This window comes from Papilio xuthus, unplaced genomic scaffold (genome assembly GCF_000836235.2).
Source record: "Papilio xuthus unplaced genomic scaffold, Pxut_1.1 DF826933.1, whole genome shotgun sequence".
In the NCBI taxonomy this organism is placed as follows: Eukaryota; Metazoa; Arthropoda; class Insecta; order Lepidoptera; family Papilionidae; genus Papilio; species Papilio xuthus.
This window is the reverse complement of record NW_013531716.1, coordinates 7,068,126-7,089,367: the sequence shown is the minus strand read 5'-3', so window position 1 is coordinate 7,089,367 and position 21,242 is coordinate 7,068,126. Positions and strand designations below refer to the sequence as shown.

Below are 21,242 nucleotides of genomic sequence, written 5' to 3'. Positions count from 1 at the left end.
CTGTAAACATTTTTTTTTATTTATTCCGATTGCTTGGTATATAAGTATCTATAATCTGTGATTCAAATTTATTGATTTTGTTATCATTGACTTGACATTGTCATTTCTACATTGTAAACTTGTATACCCCGGCTCAGCTGTTTCGGAGTTTTTTGTATTATGTTTCCCACAATATTTTAAGAGCAACTTGATTTCTCTTCAGTATGGCTCTTTTTCCTGCATATTCTGCTAAGTCTTTGGAGGAGGGCGACGGGGACGGAGGTATGTATATCGAACTTACCAATAAAATCGGACTCAAATCATAGCAAAACAAATACATATATATATTTTCTCATACATATTCTCCCAAACTATTATCGAATTTTGTTCTTTCGTAGCTCGTTGGCCATTAGAAAACGATGATGCCTTGGAAGAAGAGCTTTTGGCGAGTGATACGGAAGAAGAAATGGATACTCCGCCAGAAACCGAGGCGGAACCATCGAAAAATGATAACTACTACGTAGATTGCAAATCGGATAATGGCAATCGTCGTGTATCAACCCTGTACTATCCTGGCCGACCTCAGTAAGTAGAGATTTTAATAGATACAGTGAGATTTGTTACTCTCGTTTATGAGATTAGGATTTTTATTTATTTGTTAGGTATGAACGCAGTTCGCACCGGCTGGGCGACACAGGTGGTGAGGGAGGGCAGCGCACCCGCCCGCGTCGGTATTTCCGGCAGCACTTACCAGAGTCTACCGATAACAGGTCCGAAGTGCATGAGCGTGCCATGGGGCTCCGCCAATCTCTAGACGATGCACCTCTTGATACCGGACTGTGGGAGAGATACATTGACTTCATGGTAAATATCACAAAAACTTAAAGATTTATCTAAAGACAACTGGGACAGCAGCACACAGAGGTTACAATTATATTGAAAGTTCCAACTTATAAAAAGGATATAGTTGAACTTGGATAAGTGAAAAACATTATGGTCCCTTGGACTCTCCCTTATCAAGTTTTGATTTTGTATATTACATTCATTAGACTAATCTAAGGAAAATCCTACATCATGTCTGACCTGTGAACATTGTAGTATTTTATTGTTAAGAAAGACTGTTTGATTACATTTATTATTGTGGGTTTCCAACTGTAGAATTCTCTTTATTGTTTTTTTTTTGTAATTATGAATTTTCCTATTAATGTAGGAAACCTATGGTGGAGAGAAAGATGTAATGGATGCTGTGGAGCTGGCGATGCATAAGAACAGGAAGTCGCGGCGCGTGCGCATGCGCTGGTACGCCGCATTGCGCCGCACCCTGCCTCCGCAGCCCTACGCCGAGCGTCTGCGCGAGTGCTTAACTAAAGGTATATTAATATTATACAAATAATTTTTCCTTGCCTAAAGGGACTCCTTTTAATAACATATTTTAGTGAATTATTCGTTTTTTTTAATAATAATATTTTATTTTATATCATAGATTTAAGACTGTATGTAATTATAGAAATTAGGATTTATAATAAATTCATTAGTTTACTTATATCAGATTATATGAGGATTTATGAAATATTCAGCAAATTAGAAAATAATCAGTTTTCCGATTAATGATTGTAAGTTTGTTTTATATACTTCTTTCTTTGTGATGGATTGATTTAAAGATAAGTGCTGTTTTCCTATACCAACAGAACAAGATATGAATATGCGGCTGGAGCTGTGGCTGCAGCTGATGCAGGCGTCGGGGGCGGCGGCAGATATTGGCGCGGTCACCTCGCTCGCCTCCGCCGCGCTGCACGACACGCGCGCCCTCCCCCGCGCCTACACGGACATCTTCTATGCCTACGGTCAGTTATACCATCTCCTGTTACATGTCTTACTCGGTACAGAACAGAAACAATGTATGTAGTGCTATATCGGTGTGCGCAGGCGTGTGGGTGCGCGCGGCCGGCCTGTGGGAGCAGCTGGTGCAGCTGATCGAGCTGGTGGCCGCCATGAACTTCCCGCGCGCCGCCTTCCCGCCGCCGCGCGACCTCGCACGCGAACGATGCCGCGAGATGAAGCTCCGCAACATCGAGGACAAGGTAACCCACATCTCTCCCCTCCATGAAATGTATTTATGTTATTCAGTCTAGTAGTTTCATTAATTATTTTTATCATTACAGATTATAGAAAGCGGATTGCCGCTGCCCACGGTGTGGGTACGCGTGGAGCGTGCCCGCGCCGCCGCCCACTGGCGACCGTACCTGCCGCCCGGCAAGGAGGAGGCGGGGCCGAGCGGCGAAGGGGCGGGGCCCGGCCCCGAGGAGGCGTGCCCGCTGGATGACGGGGGTGACCCGCAGCGCACGCCGTTGCCGCACGACGTGGCCGAGCTGCTGCAGCCCATCGTCGATCCTCATCAGCTGTTTAGACTTTCAGTGCGCCTGCTCATGCTCGCCAAGGTAATATAATTTTATCCGCGATACGTCAACAGTATTTGAAAATTGTATGGAGTTATAGTGAGAGTAAACTGTGGTAGTGGTCGTTTAATACGTATCGTGTGTCGTGGTGCAGGTGCCGCTGCTATGCGGGTCCGGGTGGTCAGTGCGGGGCGCGTACGGCGCGGGCGGGGAGTTCGAGTGCGGCGAGGAGCTGCTGGGCGTGCTGAGCACTGCGCGCGCTCTGCCGCCGCGACACGCCGCCTACATCACCTCGGACATCGCGCAGCGCATACTCGCGCTCTTCGTGGACCCCCCGCACTACTTCACAGATGAATACGGTACCTAACAACACACTAATGAAATACACAATTTTGAAATTTTGTTCTCAAAATAAGTCATAGACGTCTCGCTTTTTCTTATTTCTTTATTTCGTTTATCGCAGGTTACCTGACGTGGGTGAACTCGCTGTGGGAGGCGTGCTGCGCGTGGGCCTGCGGGGAGCGGCGCACGGCGCTGCTGTGCTGGCGGCTGCGCTGGCTGCGCGCCCTGCTGCTGGCCGCGCACGCCGGCAGCGCGCCCGCAGCCACGGGCGCGGACTCCGCCACCGCGGACGCTGAGATACGACGTATGCGCGCCGACGCTAAGTACGTGTCGACCTTGAGAATATATTATAAAAAAGGATATTTGTGAGATGTAAGTGATTGTTTTTCGTCTGCAGATGTATCCTGCGGCGGCTGGCGGGGTCAGCGCCGCTGCCGTTCGCGGAGTGGGCGCGGCTGGAGGCGGTGGTGGGCGGGGTGACGGGGGCCACGCGCGCCTCCAGACACGCCCTGCGCGCCGCCATTGAGGAGCGCGATATGCCGCACCACCATGTGCTATACATCGCCAGGTAACTCATCATATTATAAATGCGAATGTTTACATGAATAGATGTTTGTTACGTATCTCCAGACCGCTTTTATGGGATGAAGTTGATATTATCTCAGGTCGAAGTTTTACGAGATAATTCTTCCATTTTTACCAAGAATTAAAATGAAAATATAGAAACTTAATTATTTCGACATAAACTTATATTATGATATGTAAAATGTATGCATGGGTGGGCAGGGTGGCGTGCGAGGTGGGCACCACTGAGGGTCAGCCGGGGCTGCTGGGTGTGACGTCACTGGTGGCGGCCGTGCTGCGCCGCGCCGACCTCCTCGTCTGCGGCGCCAAGCAACAGGATCTTGCCAACGCATTGAGTATCGTGAGTACACCGTGAGAGAGAAAAATTTGTGTGACAGAGAGAGGCTACAATTTGATGGATGATGTTTTATGTCAGTGCGAGGAGAAGTGCAACGAGCTGCAGCGCGAGTACGAGGAGGTGGAGCTGGGGCGGGGTGCGGGGGCGGGGGCGGCGGATGCGTTTGTGGAGGACGAGCTGGAGGTGCTACTGCCCGCAGCCGCGGAGTGGGGCGCCGTGCGCGCGCTGCTCTACTCGCCCTGGCACCGCGCACGCGTACTCACAAGCCTCATAGGACAGCCCTACACCGTGAGTCTCACCTCACACCTCACACACATAGACACACCTCATACTCAGACACATCAATAGATTACTTCATAAGTCAGTCTTGCACTGCATGTGAGGTTCACACGAGCTCATATTGTTTTTAAGATTTGTACAGTTTTGCTGCATGTGTACGTAGGGGGAGAGCGCGGCGGGCGCGCGGTTCTGGGAGCAGCAGGCGACGTCGCTGGCGGTGGCGTCGGGCTCGGCGGCGGTGGCGCGCGCGCTGGCGCAGTACTGCCCCCACAGTCACTACCTCAACATCGGTCAGACATAACTGTTCACTGCAAATACAACATTACATATTGTCAACCACTCTTTCACTTTGATTCTGTAACTTCGTCAGCGCAGAACGTGCAGCAGCTACCTACCCGTCCAAGTCTTGTCAAAATCGATTCAGCAGATTCGGAGATTATCCGAAACAAATGCGGCCTAGCGAACAAATATACAGACAGACAGATAAAAATGTTAAAAATTAGTTTTTGGAATGAATTAGGGAAATATGATTCATTTTCTTACAGATACAGACACTCCAATTTTATTAACATCTATAGATTATTTTCTTTTGTATTTATCGTCAGTGTGGAATTACATAATTACAGTTTTATTTGTTTAGACACTCGTTTTTGAAAAAATAGAATGGTAAGTTTTAGTAGAAGTTGCAATGAAAGTTGTATTTGCAGTAGGTTCGTGCGCGCCGCTGTGGGCGCAGGCGGGCGTGCTGCGCAGACTGGGCGGGGTGGCGGTGCGGGGCGTGGCCGCGCTCGCCGCGCTGCTGCCCGCACTCGTGCGCGCCCTACACTCCAACTGGGCGCCTAAAGGTCTGTACTCTTACCAGCGATCGTTTCGCCATTTCCGCGAATTCAGGTGTCCATGCGCTCCGTTTTCCATCTTATAATAAATAAAAGTATTTTAATAATAATAAGCTTTTATTTTCATGATAGACACATTAATAGCTATCATATAAAAATGACTAGCTGTCTCCTGCGACTTCGTCCGCGCGAAATTAATTTAGTCGTTTTGTAGATAAGTTGTAAGAATGATGTGATGTGATGTGATGTGATGCATGCAGAGAGCGAGGCGCTGTGCCGGTGTGTGCGGCGCGTGCTGAGCGCGGAGGCGGCGATGGCGGTGGCGGGGTGCGGCGTGGTGGGCGCGCTGCTGCGTCTGGAGGCGGAGGGTCACGCCGCGCGCCCGCGTCTGCCGCACGCGCTCTACGCCGCGCTCGACCTCGCACCGCAACACAAGGTCACACCGCACTACACCGCACTGCTACATACATACACACGTCTCAAGTGACAACTCATTACAACTACACTGCGTGCCGGAGACCTAATTCTAGTCCTTTGTCCAAAAAAAAGTTAAAAAAAAAAACATTTTACAAGAAAAAACTTTCCTTTATTTCTGACAGTCACCTGTTATAAAAAAAATGGGAAACTACATTTAGTATTTCTAATTTTGCTTTTTTTTCATCTAAGAGTAGGAATTGAAACAATTTTATAATGTAATGAAAAGTGTGTGTACTGTACAGTGGCTGTACGTGCGGGGCGCGGCGTGGTGCGGCGGCGAGGCGGCCGGCCTGGCGGACGCGCTGCTCGACAAGATGCTGCGTCTGCACGCGCTGCCGCACGAGCTGCAGCCGCTGCTCGACGCGCACAATCGCAACGCCCACCTCACGACCGCACACGCCCCCGTCACACCTCAACACGCCCCCGAGACAACGGAACATGCTCCCGACACGGAGGAACACGCCGAGCCTGATGCGGAACAGGATGAACCCCGTGAAAAGATTGAGGGGTACATATTTAATGAGGCGTTTGATGTATTCGACGAGGATCGTGTCCAGCCGGAGGAGCGGCGCGGGTACGAGCTGCTGCGGGACGAGAACGACGCGGCGGATGAGGGATCCCGCGGAACATAAGTATTCAAGTATTCAGCGGAAGTCAATGGGGAACAAATATTGTGTTCCGTGTATGTATGGAGGGTTCATCTCAGTCAAACGTTATTTAGTTGTAAATTTATTTTGCTGATATGTTTTTAGAAAGCTTTAAAGTTGTATTTATATTTTGACTGAGATTGTTTGCCTTTACGAGGCATGTTGTTGGGATGCGAGTGTACTTAGCCTAGTTTTTTTTTTATTTTAGTGCTTGGAACAACACTGTGCTTTGTATTTTTTATGCCAACCATGTAATGAATTGTGACGTTAATTTATAATCTCACTAACTTATGTTTCCGACAATTTAAATACTGAATGAATTCAAAATTTGATATCAAAATCGGCAATTTTTTTTCTCTTTGTCATCATATTGCATTTTTTTAAGTAAGGTTATAAACTGACAGTGTACACTTTTACGGTGACATAAAAAATAGACGCGTTCAAAACCACTATTAGTTAAGTATAATTTGTATTTCCCGCCTACTTCAATATAAATAAATGCATTAGTACATATAATATATTTAATTAATATTAATTATAGTGCAATATTTATCCATATGATATTGGGAAAAAACGAATAAATGACATTTTGTTTTTCGTCATTACTTAAATTATATGATATTTAAAAAATACAGTTATATAATTTTTAACCTTTTAGATTTCGGTGATATTTGTCAAGTTCACATTTCGAAAGTATTAAGAAATATTAGTACAAGAACAATTATTTTATTATGAAAACCGCTTTCTGCATTTGAACTTAGATGTAGTTCTCGGTAACATGGTACATAATCTATGTATGTTTTTTTTAATTCAGTTAAAATTAACAATTTTATCATTTATCGTAACATATTTAAAAAAAAATTCTTTGACAAAATAGATATTTTACATTTGCTTACAAAGGTAATTGGCTAAATAAAATATGCGATACGATTGACGAATAATTACTAAAATTCCCAAGTAGATTTGTAAAACATAAATTTTTGAAGTAAAATACGTATTTGAAATATAAACAGTACATCTTTTAGAGATGAATATTTATCTAGTAGTGATACTGCGATGCATAGATAATCTATAGATGGAATGGTTCCGTCTCAGTTTGACATCTAATTCTAAGACTACATTTTTAAAAAGTCATTTGTATCTATAGGTTATATATCAATGCTGCGAAGATTTAAATTAGGTAGGTTATAGTTAGACTATTGTTAATACAATGCTTTATAGATAACAGGCTAAAAAAAAGGGCCTACCTATGATTTATTTCAACTCAAGACCATATGTAAAATGTAAATTTTGTGTTTTAACATCGTAAATCCAAATATTTGCTAGAACTGTATCTCACGTCGTAATAATAGAAATAGAAACAGTGTGTCCGCCTTCTGTATTTTTTATAGCTCTTGAGGTGAAATAAATATAAATATGTATAATTTGATCTTCGCTGTTCGACAACACAATATTTATGAAATAAAATGTTCAATTGCATAACTGGTTTTATTTCTTTACAAACTTCTGTTAAATTATTATTATTTATTCTTATAAGATAGCATATTTAAATATGTAATTGTAATTTTTACATAGTAAATCATTACGAACTTTGTGACAGCATCCGGATTTCCCGCTCTTTTTTAGACAGTTGAATGCGCGTATTTCGCCATCAAATGTCACGATCATTGTTTTTTTTCATATGTTATAAGCAAAAGTACACAGCACTGTGAAACAAAGTTATTTTAAAATTAATCGAATAAAAAAATCTAAAGACTAACGACGAACTAGACTTTGCATCTGCGTAACCCTACCCACGTTTGTCCATGATGAGAAAAAGTATCAAAATAAGATAATTTTATTAACACAAACTAGACTTATAAAATAAATTTCACATTATCGTACAAATATGTTCAGTGTTGCCACTTTATTATGGCGGTTTATAAATCTGGTTATTGAAATAAATCTTCCGATGAAAAATATTCTGAAAGAAGTTGTCAAAGAAATGACATGTTTTTGGTGGTGCTGTCAGAGCGTGTAATATCGTTTTGTACTACCGGGCTCTGTGTAAAGTACAAGTGCCGAGATAGGGCCCTTTACTCATAGAGCAATAGGTGGGATGAGCGCGCGGCTGGTGTGCGCGCTGCTCGCGGCGCTGCTGTTGCGCGCGCGCGCTCAGGAGTGCGCGCCAGGCACAGGCCAGTTGGCGCGACCTTGCCAGCCAATCATCACCACCACCAGCGAAGACGCTGACCTTGATGAAGAGAGCGACTCTGCACCTTTCATGGTTTGTTTTAGTTTTCTCCAAGCAACAAAGTGTAAGTATTATAATAGGCAATAGGCTATGGAGCAAACTATTGAACCCTTTAATGGGCGATTCATCTAAATAATTTTCTGAAAGGGCTTTCTTTCTCACCCCACCACCAAATGGATTGTAACTTATCTCGGATATAAAGGAATTAATTGAATTTAGTTTTCCTATTTCAACAAAGTACGCGTTATTAAAATTATTGATCACTCTGAATTTTTTGTATTTAATTACAGCAAAGGCATAAAATCTTAGGCTATTTATTCCCATAGCTCCTCTGAGACAATCCTATTCACTCGAATGTAAAGTAAAATGTTATAGGCCTATGTAATTGTAAATGAAAAGGTAGCATTTACATGTGTAGATAGTGGTAGAGCACGCGGACGGGTGGCGGTGCGCGGCGTCTTTGGTGTCGCTGCGTACGGGCGTGACGTCGGCGAGGTGTGCGCGCGGGCGGGCTCATCTGACGCAAGGTCGCATCAGCGAACAGACGCCGCAAGAGTTATGGGCGCTGGCTGCGGCGCAGCTGGCGCGTCGCGTGCCCGGGGACAACCTCGAGGGCTTCGGTTCGCGCCCCGCCTCGCCCGCCTCTACGGCCCGCCGCGTCGCGCGTATCGCGCTCGCTGGTGATCGAAGACGAGTATGTGCCTCTTTTAACTAGCCATAAATATTTTCTTTTTCTTACAGTGCCTCTTGAACGTTGGAGGTTGGCTACGTAAATTTGTCCCTGGTTCAGAGCGAGACGAAACAATTCTTCGGCTAAATAATCCCCGTCCATTCTCTGATGTTACGAATCGATTCTGTACTTTCAAATTGTTGTTGTTGATGTGTGAAGGGAGAAGATCCGCTGCTGGACGACCTGGCGGTGCTGGAGCTGGAGTCGCCGTTCGGGTCGTCGGCGCGCGCGCGTCCTATCCTTATGGCGACGTCGCGCACCGAGTGCGAGAAGGAAACGGCGTGCCACGCGGTGCGCGCGGTGGCGGGTGCAGGCGCTCACCGCGCGCGCTTCCGCGTCGTGGACGCTGCGCTCGTAGCGGAGGCGCACTGCGCCACGCGCGTCCCTCACTGGGCGGACGTGCGCGATCGCGCGTTTTGTTTTTCCGGTGAGGAGCTATGTTCAGTAAGTTCTAACTTTCAATCCATAAAATACAGTACATCTTGCTTACTATTTTAATAATATTATAAATGCGAATGTATGGATGTTTGTTAGAAGATATCTCCAGAATGGCTGCATCTAGATGAAATTTGTTATATATGTATACCAAAGATGTCTAGAAGAACACATAGGTTATTTAACATTTTTTAAATTCAGCGCAGTTAAAATCGCGGACAACAGCTAGTTATGTAATTTATATTTTTGAGGTCGATTGGTGTATGCCAAGTTTGTTTGTTCACTTGTCATGAGGGTGGTAACAGTCAGTTATACGGTGGTCGTTTGTGTGCAGAACGACCGGGGCACGGGCGTGGTGTGCGGCGGCAAGCTGTGCGGCGTGCTGAGCGACTCTGTGTCGCAGGAGGGGCGGCACGCGGCCGGCTGCGGCGACACGCACGTCGCCATGAGCGTGGCTCGCTGGCGCGCCTTCCTGCACTGCGCCCACACACTGCGCGCCTGCGGACGGTAACAACACTTCCCTGGACCACTAAATATTTCAATATTTACGAAACAATTGAAAACTTTGGCGTACATTACAGGGGCGACTGCGAATCGCTGTGCAGCGAACACCGGCTACTCAACACCGAGCCCACCACAGACCTGAGCACGCACGTCGACTCCACACCTTCTAGTACTTATGATATTAATTTCAGATTTAAAACAAATACAGTAGCCTCCACCCCCAAAGTCTCATTCTCGTATTCAAGTTTTAATCAAGGCAGAGGTTGCTCAAATTTCTATAAAATCTGTGTTTACTAAATATATGTTAAAAAAAAGTGTGATGTAAAAAATATGTGCAGGCGTAGTGCCAGCGGCGCCGCACCGCAGCTCGCCCGCGGACGAGCTTTACTCTTACTCTTCGGACGTGGTGATGCTCGCCTCCGCCAAGCCGGACGCGCGCTTTCCCTTCCGCCCCGCACACGAATTTGAGCCCAACCGACCCGACTTCAAGGTACTGTCTGGATAGGATATAATAGGTGCACAGTTTGTATCAATGTCTGTCGACTTTACTACTACTTCACGATCATCTAATGACAGTTATTGGAACGTGTCCAGGCCGGCGAGTACGGAGACAACGCGGCAGACTACGAAGAGCCGGCGCCGACGACGCGGCGGCGCGCCATGTCCGTGTCGCGCTCGGTGTCGCGCGCACTGCACACGGTCACGCGCACGCACCCCACGCCCTCCCCCTCCAAGGAGCCCCCCGCCGAGTCCCTGCGTGCCGCCGCCGCACATCCCCGACCCCGTCCCCTCTCCACCTGCTTCTACTTGCTAATGTTAACAAACATCTTCTATATTACATAACTAATTACGAATGCGAGAACCATATGTCTCCTAAATTTTACAAGTTTTTGTGTTTAATTTCTTGTGAATAATATAATTTTTAGTTTGCGAATAAATTTATTTATAGATATCGTTTTATCAATGTTTTATTACTGTATTGATTACCTGCAAAAAGGAGTTATTCCATAGTCGCGGCTTACCACGGCTTATTAAAAGCTTAATAAGGCGACAAATGAGCTGGCGGCCACCTGAAATAGTTGAAATAGCGAAGCGAGCGTTGACCATAGACATTGCAACTTGCATGCCCTTAATCGACGGACAATAACATGCACAGAAAGAATATTTTTATTACCATTCGGAAAATCCACTTCCACATCCCATTAGAAGACTAAAGTAAGGGCTCCTAAGACGCACACACATCAGACGAGATAAAGAATTGCTTTCCCTTCACAGCTATCTTCTGTATGGTCGTGATATTTCAACGGGCGAGCCGGACCAATTCGTGAGAAGATATTAAAGCGGGCTCTATCACTGTTAAAAAAATATTTGAAATACTCCATTGAAGTGTATCTTAGCTGTATCTTTTATATACTCTTTGGTATAAAGTCAAAGACTTTGACAGCTGACAGTTGACAGCAGATACAATTTGTTGACATTTGCCAAAAATAAATTGTGCTGCGGAGAAGAAATTTTATTTATTAATTAATATTTTTAAACTCTGTACAAATGGAGTCAATTCAGGTTATAACGCAGGACTACGTAAATGTTCTTATCACAACGTCTGATAGCGAAGATGGCCCGCCGATTGAAAGACGGTTCAAGAAAGAAATTTCTGTGCTGGAGTTTAAGGTTAGTATGATTCATTCTCCACCTTTATGTTAGTTAATTAATAAATTTAATAAAAATCGTTTTAATTTATACATTTCTTCGTGAAAATATTTAAGGTATTCGAATTTTTCGTTTTCCGTATTGCGTAGTAACCGGTAAAACCGGCGTAACTACGCAGTACCCGAATCTTACAATTTAAGTTGTAAATATATTTAAAATCGATACAATGCCATTAAAATAATATTATTTAGTAGGATCTATTTAAAATAATAGGTACATATATTAATTATGTGGCGATTTTGCCCGGAGATAAAAACCTTCCATGCCAACGACTTGTAACTGCGTAATTTTTTTTTTGTGTTAGTTTATTTTTGTACCAGGAGCCATTGCCTATTGCCATTTCCTTCCATCCCTTTTTTCTTTGGGATTTTGCTTGCTGCAATAATTCTTCCATACCACTGACCATACCTACAGATGAATAAAATTGGTGTGTCTGTACATCATGCATGCACGAAGTATTTTCGGTACAGTAACTATTCAACTTTTAAAATTTCCGTCGTTTCTACAGACAGATACTTCTAGTCTACTCATAAAATGGTTCAGTTTACATCACATGCAGTTGTTTGTGTTTTAATTATAATCAAAGTAAATTACATTGTTTATTTTCTGCAGACAAAACTAGAGCTGGTAACCGGAGGGTCAGCAGCTACCATGAAGCTGAAGGTGTTTGACAAGAAAAACAACTTTGTGTGTGACATTGACAATGACAATGCCCTGCTTGGGTCGTACCCCATTGATGATGGCACCAGGATCCATGTCATTGACAACTTCACAATGGTCAAAGATTTTGCTGCCAATGATAGTGGTGAAAGGTAAGTTAATATTAAAGAGAACGGTGTAAATTTATAGAAACATCAGTGCTGGTCTTTGCTTGTAAATTTTGCAATAAAATAAAAAAGGCAATAATAACATTGTAGTTTTTAAATACAGTAAAACTAAAGCTTTGGCTTAAGTGATCTTATTATTATATAGGTTCCAACTATCTGAAGAAGACTATGAGAAGAAGGGAGACACACTGCGTTCATTCCTGCAGCGAAACAAGCTGGGCAAGTACAATGAGGAGGAAATGATTAAGCTGAAGGAGCAGCAGCAGAAAGAACTGGAAGAAGAGGCTAAGTATGGAGATTTTAAAATCATACCTGGATAGGACACATTCCAAGTAACTGCAATATTTTTCTTGCTCATAGGGGCCTCTCCCATACCCAAGTTTCTCATTTATGAAGGTTGTTTATCAGGACAGGACAATGACTCTCGCTTACCCACATATGACTGTATTTGTAACTAGATAACTGTGATACTATATTATTTATTTGTGAAATGAAGATAACTATGTCATTGAATTAATTTTTATTTAAATAATAAAAATAGTAGTAGTACTTACAGCAAATAATGGTCTTAAACAAGTCTTTTCTAAGGATGACTTTGTGGGAACAGTGTTACATAGGTGAGTAACGTAAAGGCGTTTGTGTGTCAGTCTGGCGAGCAAGGTGCTGGTGGGTACGCGGTGTGAGGTGCGCGCGCCCCGGCAGCCGGCGCGCCGCGCTACTGTGCGCTACAACGGCCCACTGGAGGGCGCGCGTGGACTATGGATCGGCGTGCAGTACGACGAGCCACTCGGCAAGAACGACGGAGAGTGAGTGTTTCTTAAAACAAAATTCTGCCAAAAAAATACGAATTTAAAGTTAACTTAATAAAAAAAAATCTTAATTGCATATTTAATTTCAGGGTGAACGGCAAGAGATACTTCACATGCCCACCAAATTACGGTGGCTTCGTGAAACCTGTCTACGTAACTGTCGGGGACTTCCCCGAAGAAAAATATGATCTGGAGGACGAAATATAAGTTTCCTTACTTCACATATATAACACTATATTGCTGATGCTTTAATTTGCGTACAATTAATCAGTCATATAGATTTTATGCTTTATTATTCTTAAATTTGAGTCGAACTTTGGTAAGTGAGAAACTCGGGTAAGAGAGATGGTTCCTCGGAATCTTGCTTCTCCATGTTCTAGTATTTATACATATTTGGTATATTTTTAGGTGCAATATAATCAGTGCATCATTAATTGTATTTAATTTGTATGTGTGAATGTATGAAAACATTTTTAACACTGGTTGATTGATGAAAAACAATGAATCTTTGAAATTGATAGATGTTTTTGTATAATGAAAACTCATTTTAACATTTATATGCTTGCTGGCAGGCTGAATATGTAGGCTTTTTATATATGAGCTAAAAAAGAATGTAAAGTGGGTGCGAGAATTGATATGTCGAAGATTTGGTCAAATGTTGACTCAAAATTTCTTTTTATAGCTAAGACTGAAACATGAAACATATTACTTTTAAAACACATTAAAATGTGATTTTTCACTTTTTTTATAACTTATTTTGAGAAAAATTACTCAATAATTGCATTTATTAGTTGTTAGATTTGATCATTGGATTTACTGTAAAAATAATGGGTAAATTAGTATTGAAAAGCACATTGCATATAATAACACCGAGTTTAGTGAATGATTACTCTCTAAAACTACGGCTAAATGGTTGTTAATATGAACATACACGGTATGTATGGTGACCGAACGTGATCTGGTTAGTGTGAAAGGTATCGCATATTATAAAATGTGGTAAATATCTGATTGTGCGGTGTTACACCGTACACATATTTTGATATTTCTCAAACGTAAATGTAGGCTTTTGTACCATTTTTATTGAAGTTGAAAAAATGAAAAATTGTGTTTGAATTTATTTTAGATTAAATTTTGCTGATTTTTTTTTTAATTTAAATATTAATTATTAAGTTCGTAAAATCATGTTTCCAGTTGAAATATTATATTGATTATAACATTCCACAAATTCGACAGATCTGGCGATATATTTTGAGATAGCTGTAACATTGTAATATTTTCGTATCATTGCTTGTCATTTGTAATTTATATAAAAATAAACGTATTTAACGAAATTAAAATGTTTTTTAATTATAAATTAATACGACTATTTATCATTTTAAATATAAAATACAGTTTAAAAAAGTGTATTCTTAAATTTTAAGTATCCATTGCTGCACATCTGTTTTGGTCTATATCTATTTTTTTTTTTAAAAAGGAAAGCACTAACAACGCCGTCCACATCATAACGAAACTTCAGGGGGGATTGAGGTCAAGCTCTATTTGATTAAAAAAAAATTATATGGGGGAAAACTAAAGACAAACCAATTTTAGTCACAAAATATTTTATTAGTCATTAGAACTTTCTCCTCTTCAATATCTCCGGTCTCCAGTTAACTGGATGAGTCTCTTCTGAGGCGGTGTCATCCTCCTTGTATATCTTGATGGTCTTGTCCGCTTCTGTGGTGATGAGTCTGGAGCCCGACTGGTCAAATGTCATTGAGAATATGCCCGCCTCCGAGTCCATTGATCCCGGTTGCACCGGCGCCTGGAATATCATCATCATCTTTACTCAAGTAAGCAAGAATATTATTTCAATTTCCGAAGATTAGAGGGATGTCAATACGTTTTTTGACAGTGGAATCAGACTTATTATATCCAATACATCAAAACACTGACCTGTAACCGCTGGAAGTTGTACCCCGTCCTCCAGTCCCACAGGAACATGGTGCCATTATCACCACCGCTGACAAGCACACCCTCAGAGTTCACCGCCATGCAATTCACTATCGCATTGTGCCCAGAGAGGTTCTGTATGAACTTGCCTTCAGGACACTTCCATTGTTTTATATTATCCGGTGATGCGGAGGCGAATGTGTATTGTGTGGGATGTATGACTACAGAACGGACTGATTTCTTATGATTTGTGAGTGTGCACATTGATTTGCCTGCTGCTAGATCCCATAGACGGATGGTGGAGTCATGTGAACCCGTTATTATCTAAAAAAATATAACAATGTTAATTGTGTGATTTAGATTTAAAGATGGTAATAAAGAGAAGATTCGTTTAAAAAAACAGCATATCAATAATTTCCATATATAAAAAATCAAATAAAAGTTGGCCACTGAGGGGAATTTAGAGAGTTAAGTCTCATTTTCTTCCACAGAAGGCAGGGATAAAGATTTCCGCCAGAAACAAAGAATGCAGTGTTATGTACCTGTGGCTCAGCAGACTGGCAGGCGAGCGCTGCCACAGTATCAGTGTGTCCCGTAAGTGTGTGCACATTGGCTTTAGTGCGCACGTCCCACACACGCGCGGTGGCGTCTCGCCCTGCAGTCACCAGCACGTCGATGGTGGGGTGCAGTCCCAATGTGTACACCGCTGACAGGTGCCCGTGGTAATGCCGGATCACCTTCATATAAATGTCACATTTTTATATATCATTAGGTTTTTAAAACCCGAAGAAAATTACTATGGATCATCGGAGAAATAAGCTTAAAGAAGCTTTAGGGGTATTTTAGACCGTGAGAATAGTAAGTAAGGATTTTTATGGTTGTCAGAATAGTTATAACACTTAAAAACATTAAAATTTACAAAATCACACTAAAAATATAATTTTCTTAGTTAAATTGAATCCCATTACTTACCTTGTTATACTCCAAGTCCCAGCATTTAACCTGTCTGTCCTCACCACAACTGAACAGGTAAGGATGTCTAGGTGATACTTCCAGACCTACATACAACATAAACATTGTTTTTAATATATAAAGTCAAATATTCAGTTTTGTTCAGTGCTGGATCAGTGAAAGAAAGCTCCCGAGAAAAGGACCGCCAACCACTGTGAGAAACTAGGGTTAGAGAGAAACATCTATAAACAAGACATCGGTTCCTTGGACTCGTGTATATCTATGAGCAACTGCATTTTAATTTATTATAAAACTATCATGTCTTTTTACAAATATAATGGTTTAACTAACCTCTTACTGTACTAACATGTCCTGTGAGGGATACTTTCAATTTGCCAGTTGCTAAATCCCAAATCTTTATAACTCTGTCCGCAGCACCTGAAATAAAAGTACTTGTATTATGACATAATATGGTTGAAAATAATTTAAATTGAAACAGCAACCATAAAGAACATAAATATCAACCCTCTGATGAAAGGAATGACTTCTTTACTAGACTTATCATTTAATACATACAACACACAAGTTTAAAAGCGCATCAAAATCATATAGACTTGCTAAATGATAAAAATGTAAATATAGTGCACACACCTGTAGCAAACCATTCATTGCCAGGCTCAACAGCAACACACCTCACCCACCCCAAATGTCCTGATATAACCCTGAACAATTTCCATGGTGCGTGCCACTTTGGTCTGGGTGCTGTTGGAGGTTTGCGAGGTACAATTGCAGCAGCCCCAGTCCCTAGTAGACCCTGAGAACCAGGGGCTGCTGGGGCTGTTGTGGACCCTGGGTTGTAAGGTAACATGGCACCATCTGAACCTAGAGCTGCGGACTCTGCCATTTCTGAATAATTAAAGAAAAAAGTTGATTGTTAATTTATGTAATATATAAGTTATATTATAGGTGCTTAAACTTTTTTGCTACAGTTTTTGCTGTGTATTAACAAAGTAATACCTGTATCATGTGGTGTTTCAGGTCGGCTCAAGATTTGCTGTTGTTTGACTGCTTGCGCTTGCTCCACTGCAGACATCACCAGACCATAGCTGTCTCTAGCTTTTATATTTTTCAAAATTTTCTCACTGCAATAATTAAAAAGAATTAACAAATATTGATTGAGTATACGAAGTAAAGAAAACGTTTAAGAAATACCAGCAAAAAGGCATTGTTGTCAATTATTAAGTCACTGCATTTTGGCTTATAAGGTATCATACTAACACAACAGGTTCGTGATCTAAAGGCAATAAGTTTTATTACCGTAAATAACCGCCGTAGTTGATTTAAATTTTGAATTTGTATTCATCTTAATAATTAGTACTTACGCTTTTTCATCAATTGGCGGCAATAAACCTTGGTTAGCCAAGAACATATCATGAGATCTTTTCAATGATCTGAACACAAGTGTATGTACAGAGTGCTTTATAACATCGTCAGCCATTTTTTGATATTATTAGTTTTGCATATCACAAATAAAACCGCTTAAATTATTTCTTAACTATTTAGTTTTAACTTAGTGTCAATTAAACTAACCCAAATACAAACAAGAATAAACAAAACGCGCTTAACGTTTTTGTCAAAATTGTAATAATATGACGTTGACACTCCGGCAACTTGGTAATGTGACAATGACATTTCATTTTGCGAAGCTTATTGTCTATGGATATTTGAACCAAAGTGGAGCTTTGGAACATTTTATACACTCTTTGCTTTGGAAGGTAGTTTTTGGTTAGGTTAGGTTATTTTATATACTCTTTGGTTAGGTCTAAAAAGATTTACTTATTTTTTTTTTAGATTTGATTTGTTTCGATCAATTTAAGTTTCCTGTTTTTTTACCTCTGAATAAGAAATAAAGGCGGATTGATGGCCTTCTCCCTACTTATCTATCTTATAACCTATTCTACCATCTTGTTATAAATAGGGTTTTATAAGTAATCTAATGTTAATAAAAAAAATAAAAGTACTGTTTGCAGTGGTGTATTAATCCTTTATTATTGTATTATAAATAGAAAATCATTTTACAAGTTATTATACTAATTTCATATCTTATTTATCATAATTTTAATTATCCAAAAACAATGTATTACAAATTACTACTAAACTTATTTTAAGACATTTCGAACAAGTACCACAAAATTCCAAAGCATAAAACATTATGCATATTATTTTATTATTAGCATCTTACGAAGCTTAATTTTTTGTATTTACATTTACTTATGTACAAGACAATTTTTTTTATTTGCACTACAATAATTACCTTATGTAAACGGAAATAATTCATATTGTCATCTTGCTTTACTATTACACTCAAAAACCTTAATACGTTTCTTCTGATATGATTTGGTTAGTATTATTTAATACGTAGGTAGAAGTATGTTAGGGTAGAGTTAGTCTAGTTATATTTTGTAAAGGAAAAACTTAAATTCTTTTTCGCCTTCTAATCGATTACTAGAGTAAACAGTACTTAAGTCTTAATTTTATTTTATTAAATAGACCTACGTTTTTGAGGGATTTGTGAACTACTTACAGATCTTAAAAATATAAATTATATGCGTTAAAGTACTAACATCTAGATATTATCTGTGCAATTAAGCTATATACCCGAACATAAAAACATCTTGTGAAAATAGCTAAAACACGTAGTTGAAATTCACTCATATGAAAGTTTTTGCTTTGAAGTGTTGAGAACTGTTAGGTTCTCACACGAGGCGATCGACGTTGGAGTCCGCGATGGACTGCCACTCGTAATCTATGTCTGTTGTATCGGCGACGGAGAAGACCGCGCCTCCCTCGCTTCAGATGGCCGACTTCTCAGAATTGTTGGCGTCACTGACGCGCCTCGAGTGCGGCGCTCGGCGGAGGGTCCTCGGCTGGAGGTTCAAGGGAGGAAGGTTTGGTCTTTCGATCCTAGTAGGCGAGGAGACTAGCGGTCTAGTTCTACGTAACGTTTCCATTCCGTTTCTAAAGTATTCCTCTGTTCTATCGGAGTAGCTTTCGATGAGAGGCGCCGGGTCTTCGTATTCGACGTTGAAGTGTCTTGTGATGGCGAGATCGTCCGGTGGTCCGAGTTTATATAGCGGGGGTTCGACACACTCGTAGTGATGGTCTTCGGTCTCGTCGTGCGGGTAGGTGTCGGCGACGAAGTGTCGCGTGCCGCGCGGGGTGAGAGCCGCCCACAGGACGCGGGAGTCCAGGGCGGCGCTACCGTACAGCGCGTTGGAGCCGCTCGCCTTGCCCGTACCACTCTTACAACCACCACGTGCCCTGAGAGTTCAATAGAACACATTAAATAGGTGACTACAAAAAGAAATGTAAAAATGGAACGATAGCAGGAATTAATTTAAAAATACGTACTCTCTACACTTGAGTAGGAAGAGTGCGAGTAGGGCTGCGATGCAGAGCACGGCGATGCAGCACGTGATCAACACCAGGAACCACGTGTCGTCGTAACCCGCAGGCTCTGCGATCACATAATGGCGGTTACTTAATTATCATTATAAACTAGGATCGTCTAAACTAAGATAAACCTGTAATTGTATAAAAACACGTGACTTGCGTGTAACTACAAAGAAGAAAATATATAATAAGAAGATAGGTCTTAAGACGTTTTGGAATTTATAGGTCAACGAGTGTTACTGAACTTCTCGTGTACATGCATGTTATCATCCAAATAATGACGAAAACACCTTAATACCAAACTCATTCCACTGACCATGTCTTGGTAGCTCATGGTATTCGACTCCTGGGAAGAGCGCGTTGACCTCGTTGTTGTGGTGCGGGGGACAACGCGCGGCCTTGCATGGCGGCGTCAGGTTAGCAGCGCCGGCGCTGGCCAGGAAGGCTGGCAGCGGCGGCGGCGGCATACGCAGGATGCTGTCCGGCGGTGGACCCACCGACAGACATTCAGACCCGCACGACATACTGTTACAAAGATATATGAAATTAATTAAAATAGACACAATAGTCCTTTTTGTTATATTTTTATTCCAATTTCAAACATTTTGTATTATTTTTAAAAATATCGATAAAGTTAACATAGCAAAAGTAGTTCAAAGTCCCGTTTTAATATTTTTCGCACAACCAAAGCGAAATAAAATATATCTTCAAGGAAAATATAGGAAAATGTCTTTAACCATCATAAAAATATTGTGATATAGTTTTTTAAAGGTTTTCCACGTAATTTTCAACACAAAATTAGAAGATAAAGCAATTAAACAATAAAAAAATTACTTAAGCTAATTTTTTGATATTGTTAAAGCTTAATTAGGTTATTAACATCATTAATTTATTAAGGAAGTAATTAGGTAATGATTTTATACTCACATGTATTTTTAAACAATTTTTTTATACAAAACACAGCACTTTACAACAGTTTCGAGTTACACTTGCACAGAATTTGGTACAGGGATGAAGAGCGCAGACGCGAACCTTTACCACAGACACACCAAACAATATTTTCAATCAGAAATTTTCTATTACATCATCATTCATTACCTGCTTAGTACCAAAGATGAAACAATACTTTTGAGTAAAACACGCAATGGATGTAGTGTATTCTATATGTTAGGAGGGAATTCCAGACGTAGTACGAAGCATTTTATTGATTCGCGCAAGCGCGGGAAAGGATTTTGCGACCCTTACATTATAGTACTCCGCTACACAGTTCAAGAGGGTGTCAAGTGTCACATGCTGTCTCTGTCTATTGTAATAGATTTAAACATGCCTGAAAGAGAGGGATGATTGATTGTGTGCATGCTTAAATATGTCTATGACATGTTATTATGGCCAGCTTTTATTAAATAATATTCTGTTATTTTATACACTTTTGGTTTTTTTCTTTTAAAAATTTATCAAGTAATTTTTATAAAATTACATGAAAGTGTATTTGTCCTACAACAACCAATGGACTAGCTAATCGGTTAATATGAACTGTGAGAGATTTGAATTCGAATCCCGGCGAAAAAATCAAACTTAAGAAAAAAACAACAAAGTTAGTTATCTTAAAAGAACCCTAACGGATTAGTTTTAAAATAATAAAAACATATTAGATAGTATTATATACGCACTGCCGACGATGTTTATTTGCTAGCCATCTTGATGAAATTTCATACGTGATCATCATCATCAACCCGCCCTTATCCCTGTCGAGGGCCGGCACAGTATGTACTACTCCTCC

At 41.0% G+C, this 21,242-nt stretch overlaps 6 protein-coding genes across 8 annotated transcripts; 4 read left to right on the top strand and 2 right to left on the bottom strand.

Moving 5' to 3' along the window:
• The first annotated feature begins 87 nt into the window (after window positions 1–87).
• On the top strand, window positions 88–3,086 carry LOC106121871 (uncharacterized). The gene is made up of 9 exons (XM_013317700.1): window positions 88–261; window positions 378–564; window positions 642–843; window positions 1,190–1,349; window positions 1,668–1,823; window positions 1,906–2,060; window positions 2,142–2,417; window positions 2,530–2,734; window positions 2,839–3,086. The coding sequence occupies exons 1-9, from the start codon at window positions 204–206 to the stop codon at window positions 3,084–3,086; spliced, it is 1,647 nt and encodes a 548-aa protein (XP_013173154.1). The 5' UTR covers window positions 88–203.
• A 62-nt stretch (window positions 3,087–3,148) lies between these two features.
• LOC106122259 (uncharacterized) lies at window positions 3,149–6,400 on the top strand. Its single transcript, XM_013318183.1, has 7 exons — window positions 3,149–3,285; window positions 3,504–3,642; window positions 3,718–3,927; window positions 4,082–4,208; window positions 4,626–4,763; window positions 5,015–5,190; window positions 5,474–6,400. Exons 1-7 carry the CDS (start codon window positions 3,254–3,256, stop codon window positions 5,861–5,863), a joined length of 1,212 nt encoding a protein of 403 aa, XP_013173637.1. The 5' UTR covers window positions 3,149–3,253; the 3' UTR covers window positions 5,864–6,400.
• A 1,374-nt stretch (window positions 6,401–7,774) lies between these two features.
• Window positions 7,775–10,707, top strand: LOC106121971 (uncharacterized). 2 transcript variants are annotated; one of them, XM_013317811.1, is made up of 7 exons: window positions 7,775–8,144; window positions 8,530–8,805; window positions 9,001–9,285; window positions 9,611–9,783; window positions 9,858–9,949; window positions 10,119–10,270; window positions 10,375–10,707. In XM_013317811.1, the coding sequence occupies exons 1-7, from the start codon at window positions 7,977–7,979 to the stop codon at window positions 10,621–10,623; spliced, it is 1,395 nt and encodes a 464-aa protein (XP_013173265.1). In that variant the 5' UTR covers window positions 7,775–7,976; the 3' UTR covers window positions 10,624–10,707. The 2 variants fall into 2 exon arrangements, with proteins under 2 accessions (XP_013173265.1, XP_013173264.1); XM_013317810.1 differs by having other exon boundaries at window positions 10,357–10,707.
• Window positions 10,708–11,232: 525 nt separating this feature from the next.
• Window positions 11,233–13,823, top strand: TBCB (tubulin-binding cofactor B). Of its 2 annotated transcripts, XR_001228091.1 has the most exons (6): window positions 11,233–11,451; window positions 12,103–12,302; window positions 12,463–12,606; window positions 12,965–13,123; window positions 13,216–13,764; window positions 13,809–13,823. XR_001228091.1 is itself a non-coding variant. In XM_013318178.1 (5 exons), exons 1-5 carry the CDS (start codon window positions 11,329–11,331, stop codon window positions 13,331–13,333), a joined length of 744 nt encoding a protein of 247 aa, XP_013173632.1. In that variant the 5' UTR covers window positions 11,233–11,328; the 3' UTR covers window positions 13,334–13,782. The 2 variants fall into 2 exon arrangements, 1 of the variants encoding a protein (XP_013173632.1); XM_013318178.1 differs by lacking the exon at window positions 13,809–13,823 and having other exon boundaries at window positions 13,216–13,782.
• An 892-nt stretch (window positions 13,824–14,715) lies between these two features.
• Window positions 14,716–17,668, bottom strand: Tango4 (transport and golgi organization 4). The gene is made up of 8 exons (XM_013317730.1): window positions 17,392–17,668; window positions 17,027–17,151; window positions 16,661–16,915; window positions 16,361–16,447; window positions 16,031–16,116; window positions 15,601–15,795; window positions 15,062–15,382; window positions 14,716–14,930 (listed from the first exon to the last, which is right to left on the bottom strand). The coding sequence occupies exons 1-8, from the start codon at window positions 17,505–17,507 to the stop codon at window positions 14,739–14,741; spliced, it is 1,377 nt and encodes a 458-aa protein (XP_013173184.1). The 5' UTR covers window positions 17,508–17,668; the 3' UTR covers window positions 14,716–14,738.
• A 584-nt stretch (window positions 17,669–18,252) lies between these two features.
• LOC106122008 (uncharacterized) lies at window positions 18,253–20,464 on the bottom strand. The gene is made up of 4 exons (XM_013317856.1): window positions 20,390–20,464; window positions 19,779–19,987; window positions 19,421–19,526; window positions 18,253–19,330 (listed from the first exon to the last, which is right to left on the bottom strand). Exons 2-4 carry the CDS (start codon window positions 19,984–19,986, stop codon window positions 18,862–18,864), a joined length of 783 nt encoding a protein of 260 aa, XP_013173310.1. The 5' UTR covers window position 19,987; window positions 20,390–20,464; the 3' UTR covers window positions 18,253–18,861.
• Between the last annotated feature and the right edge of the window lie 778 nt (window positions 20,465–21,242).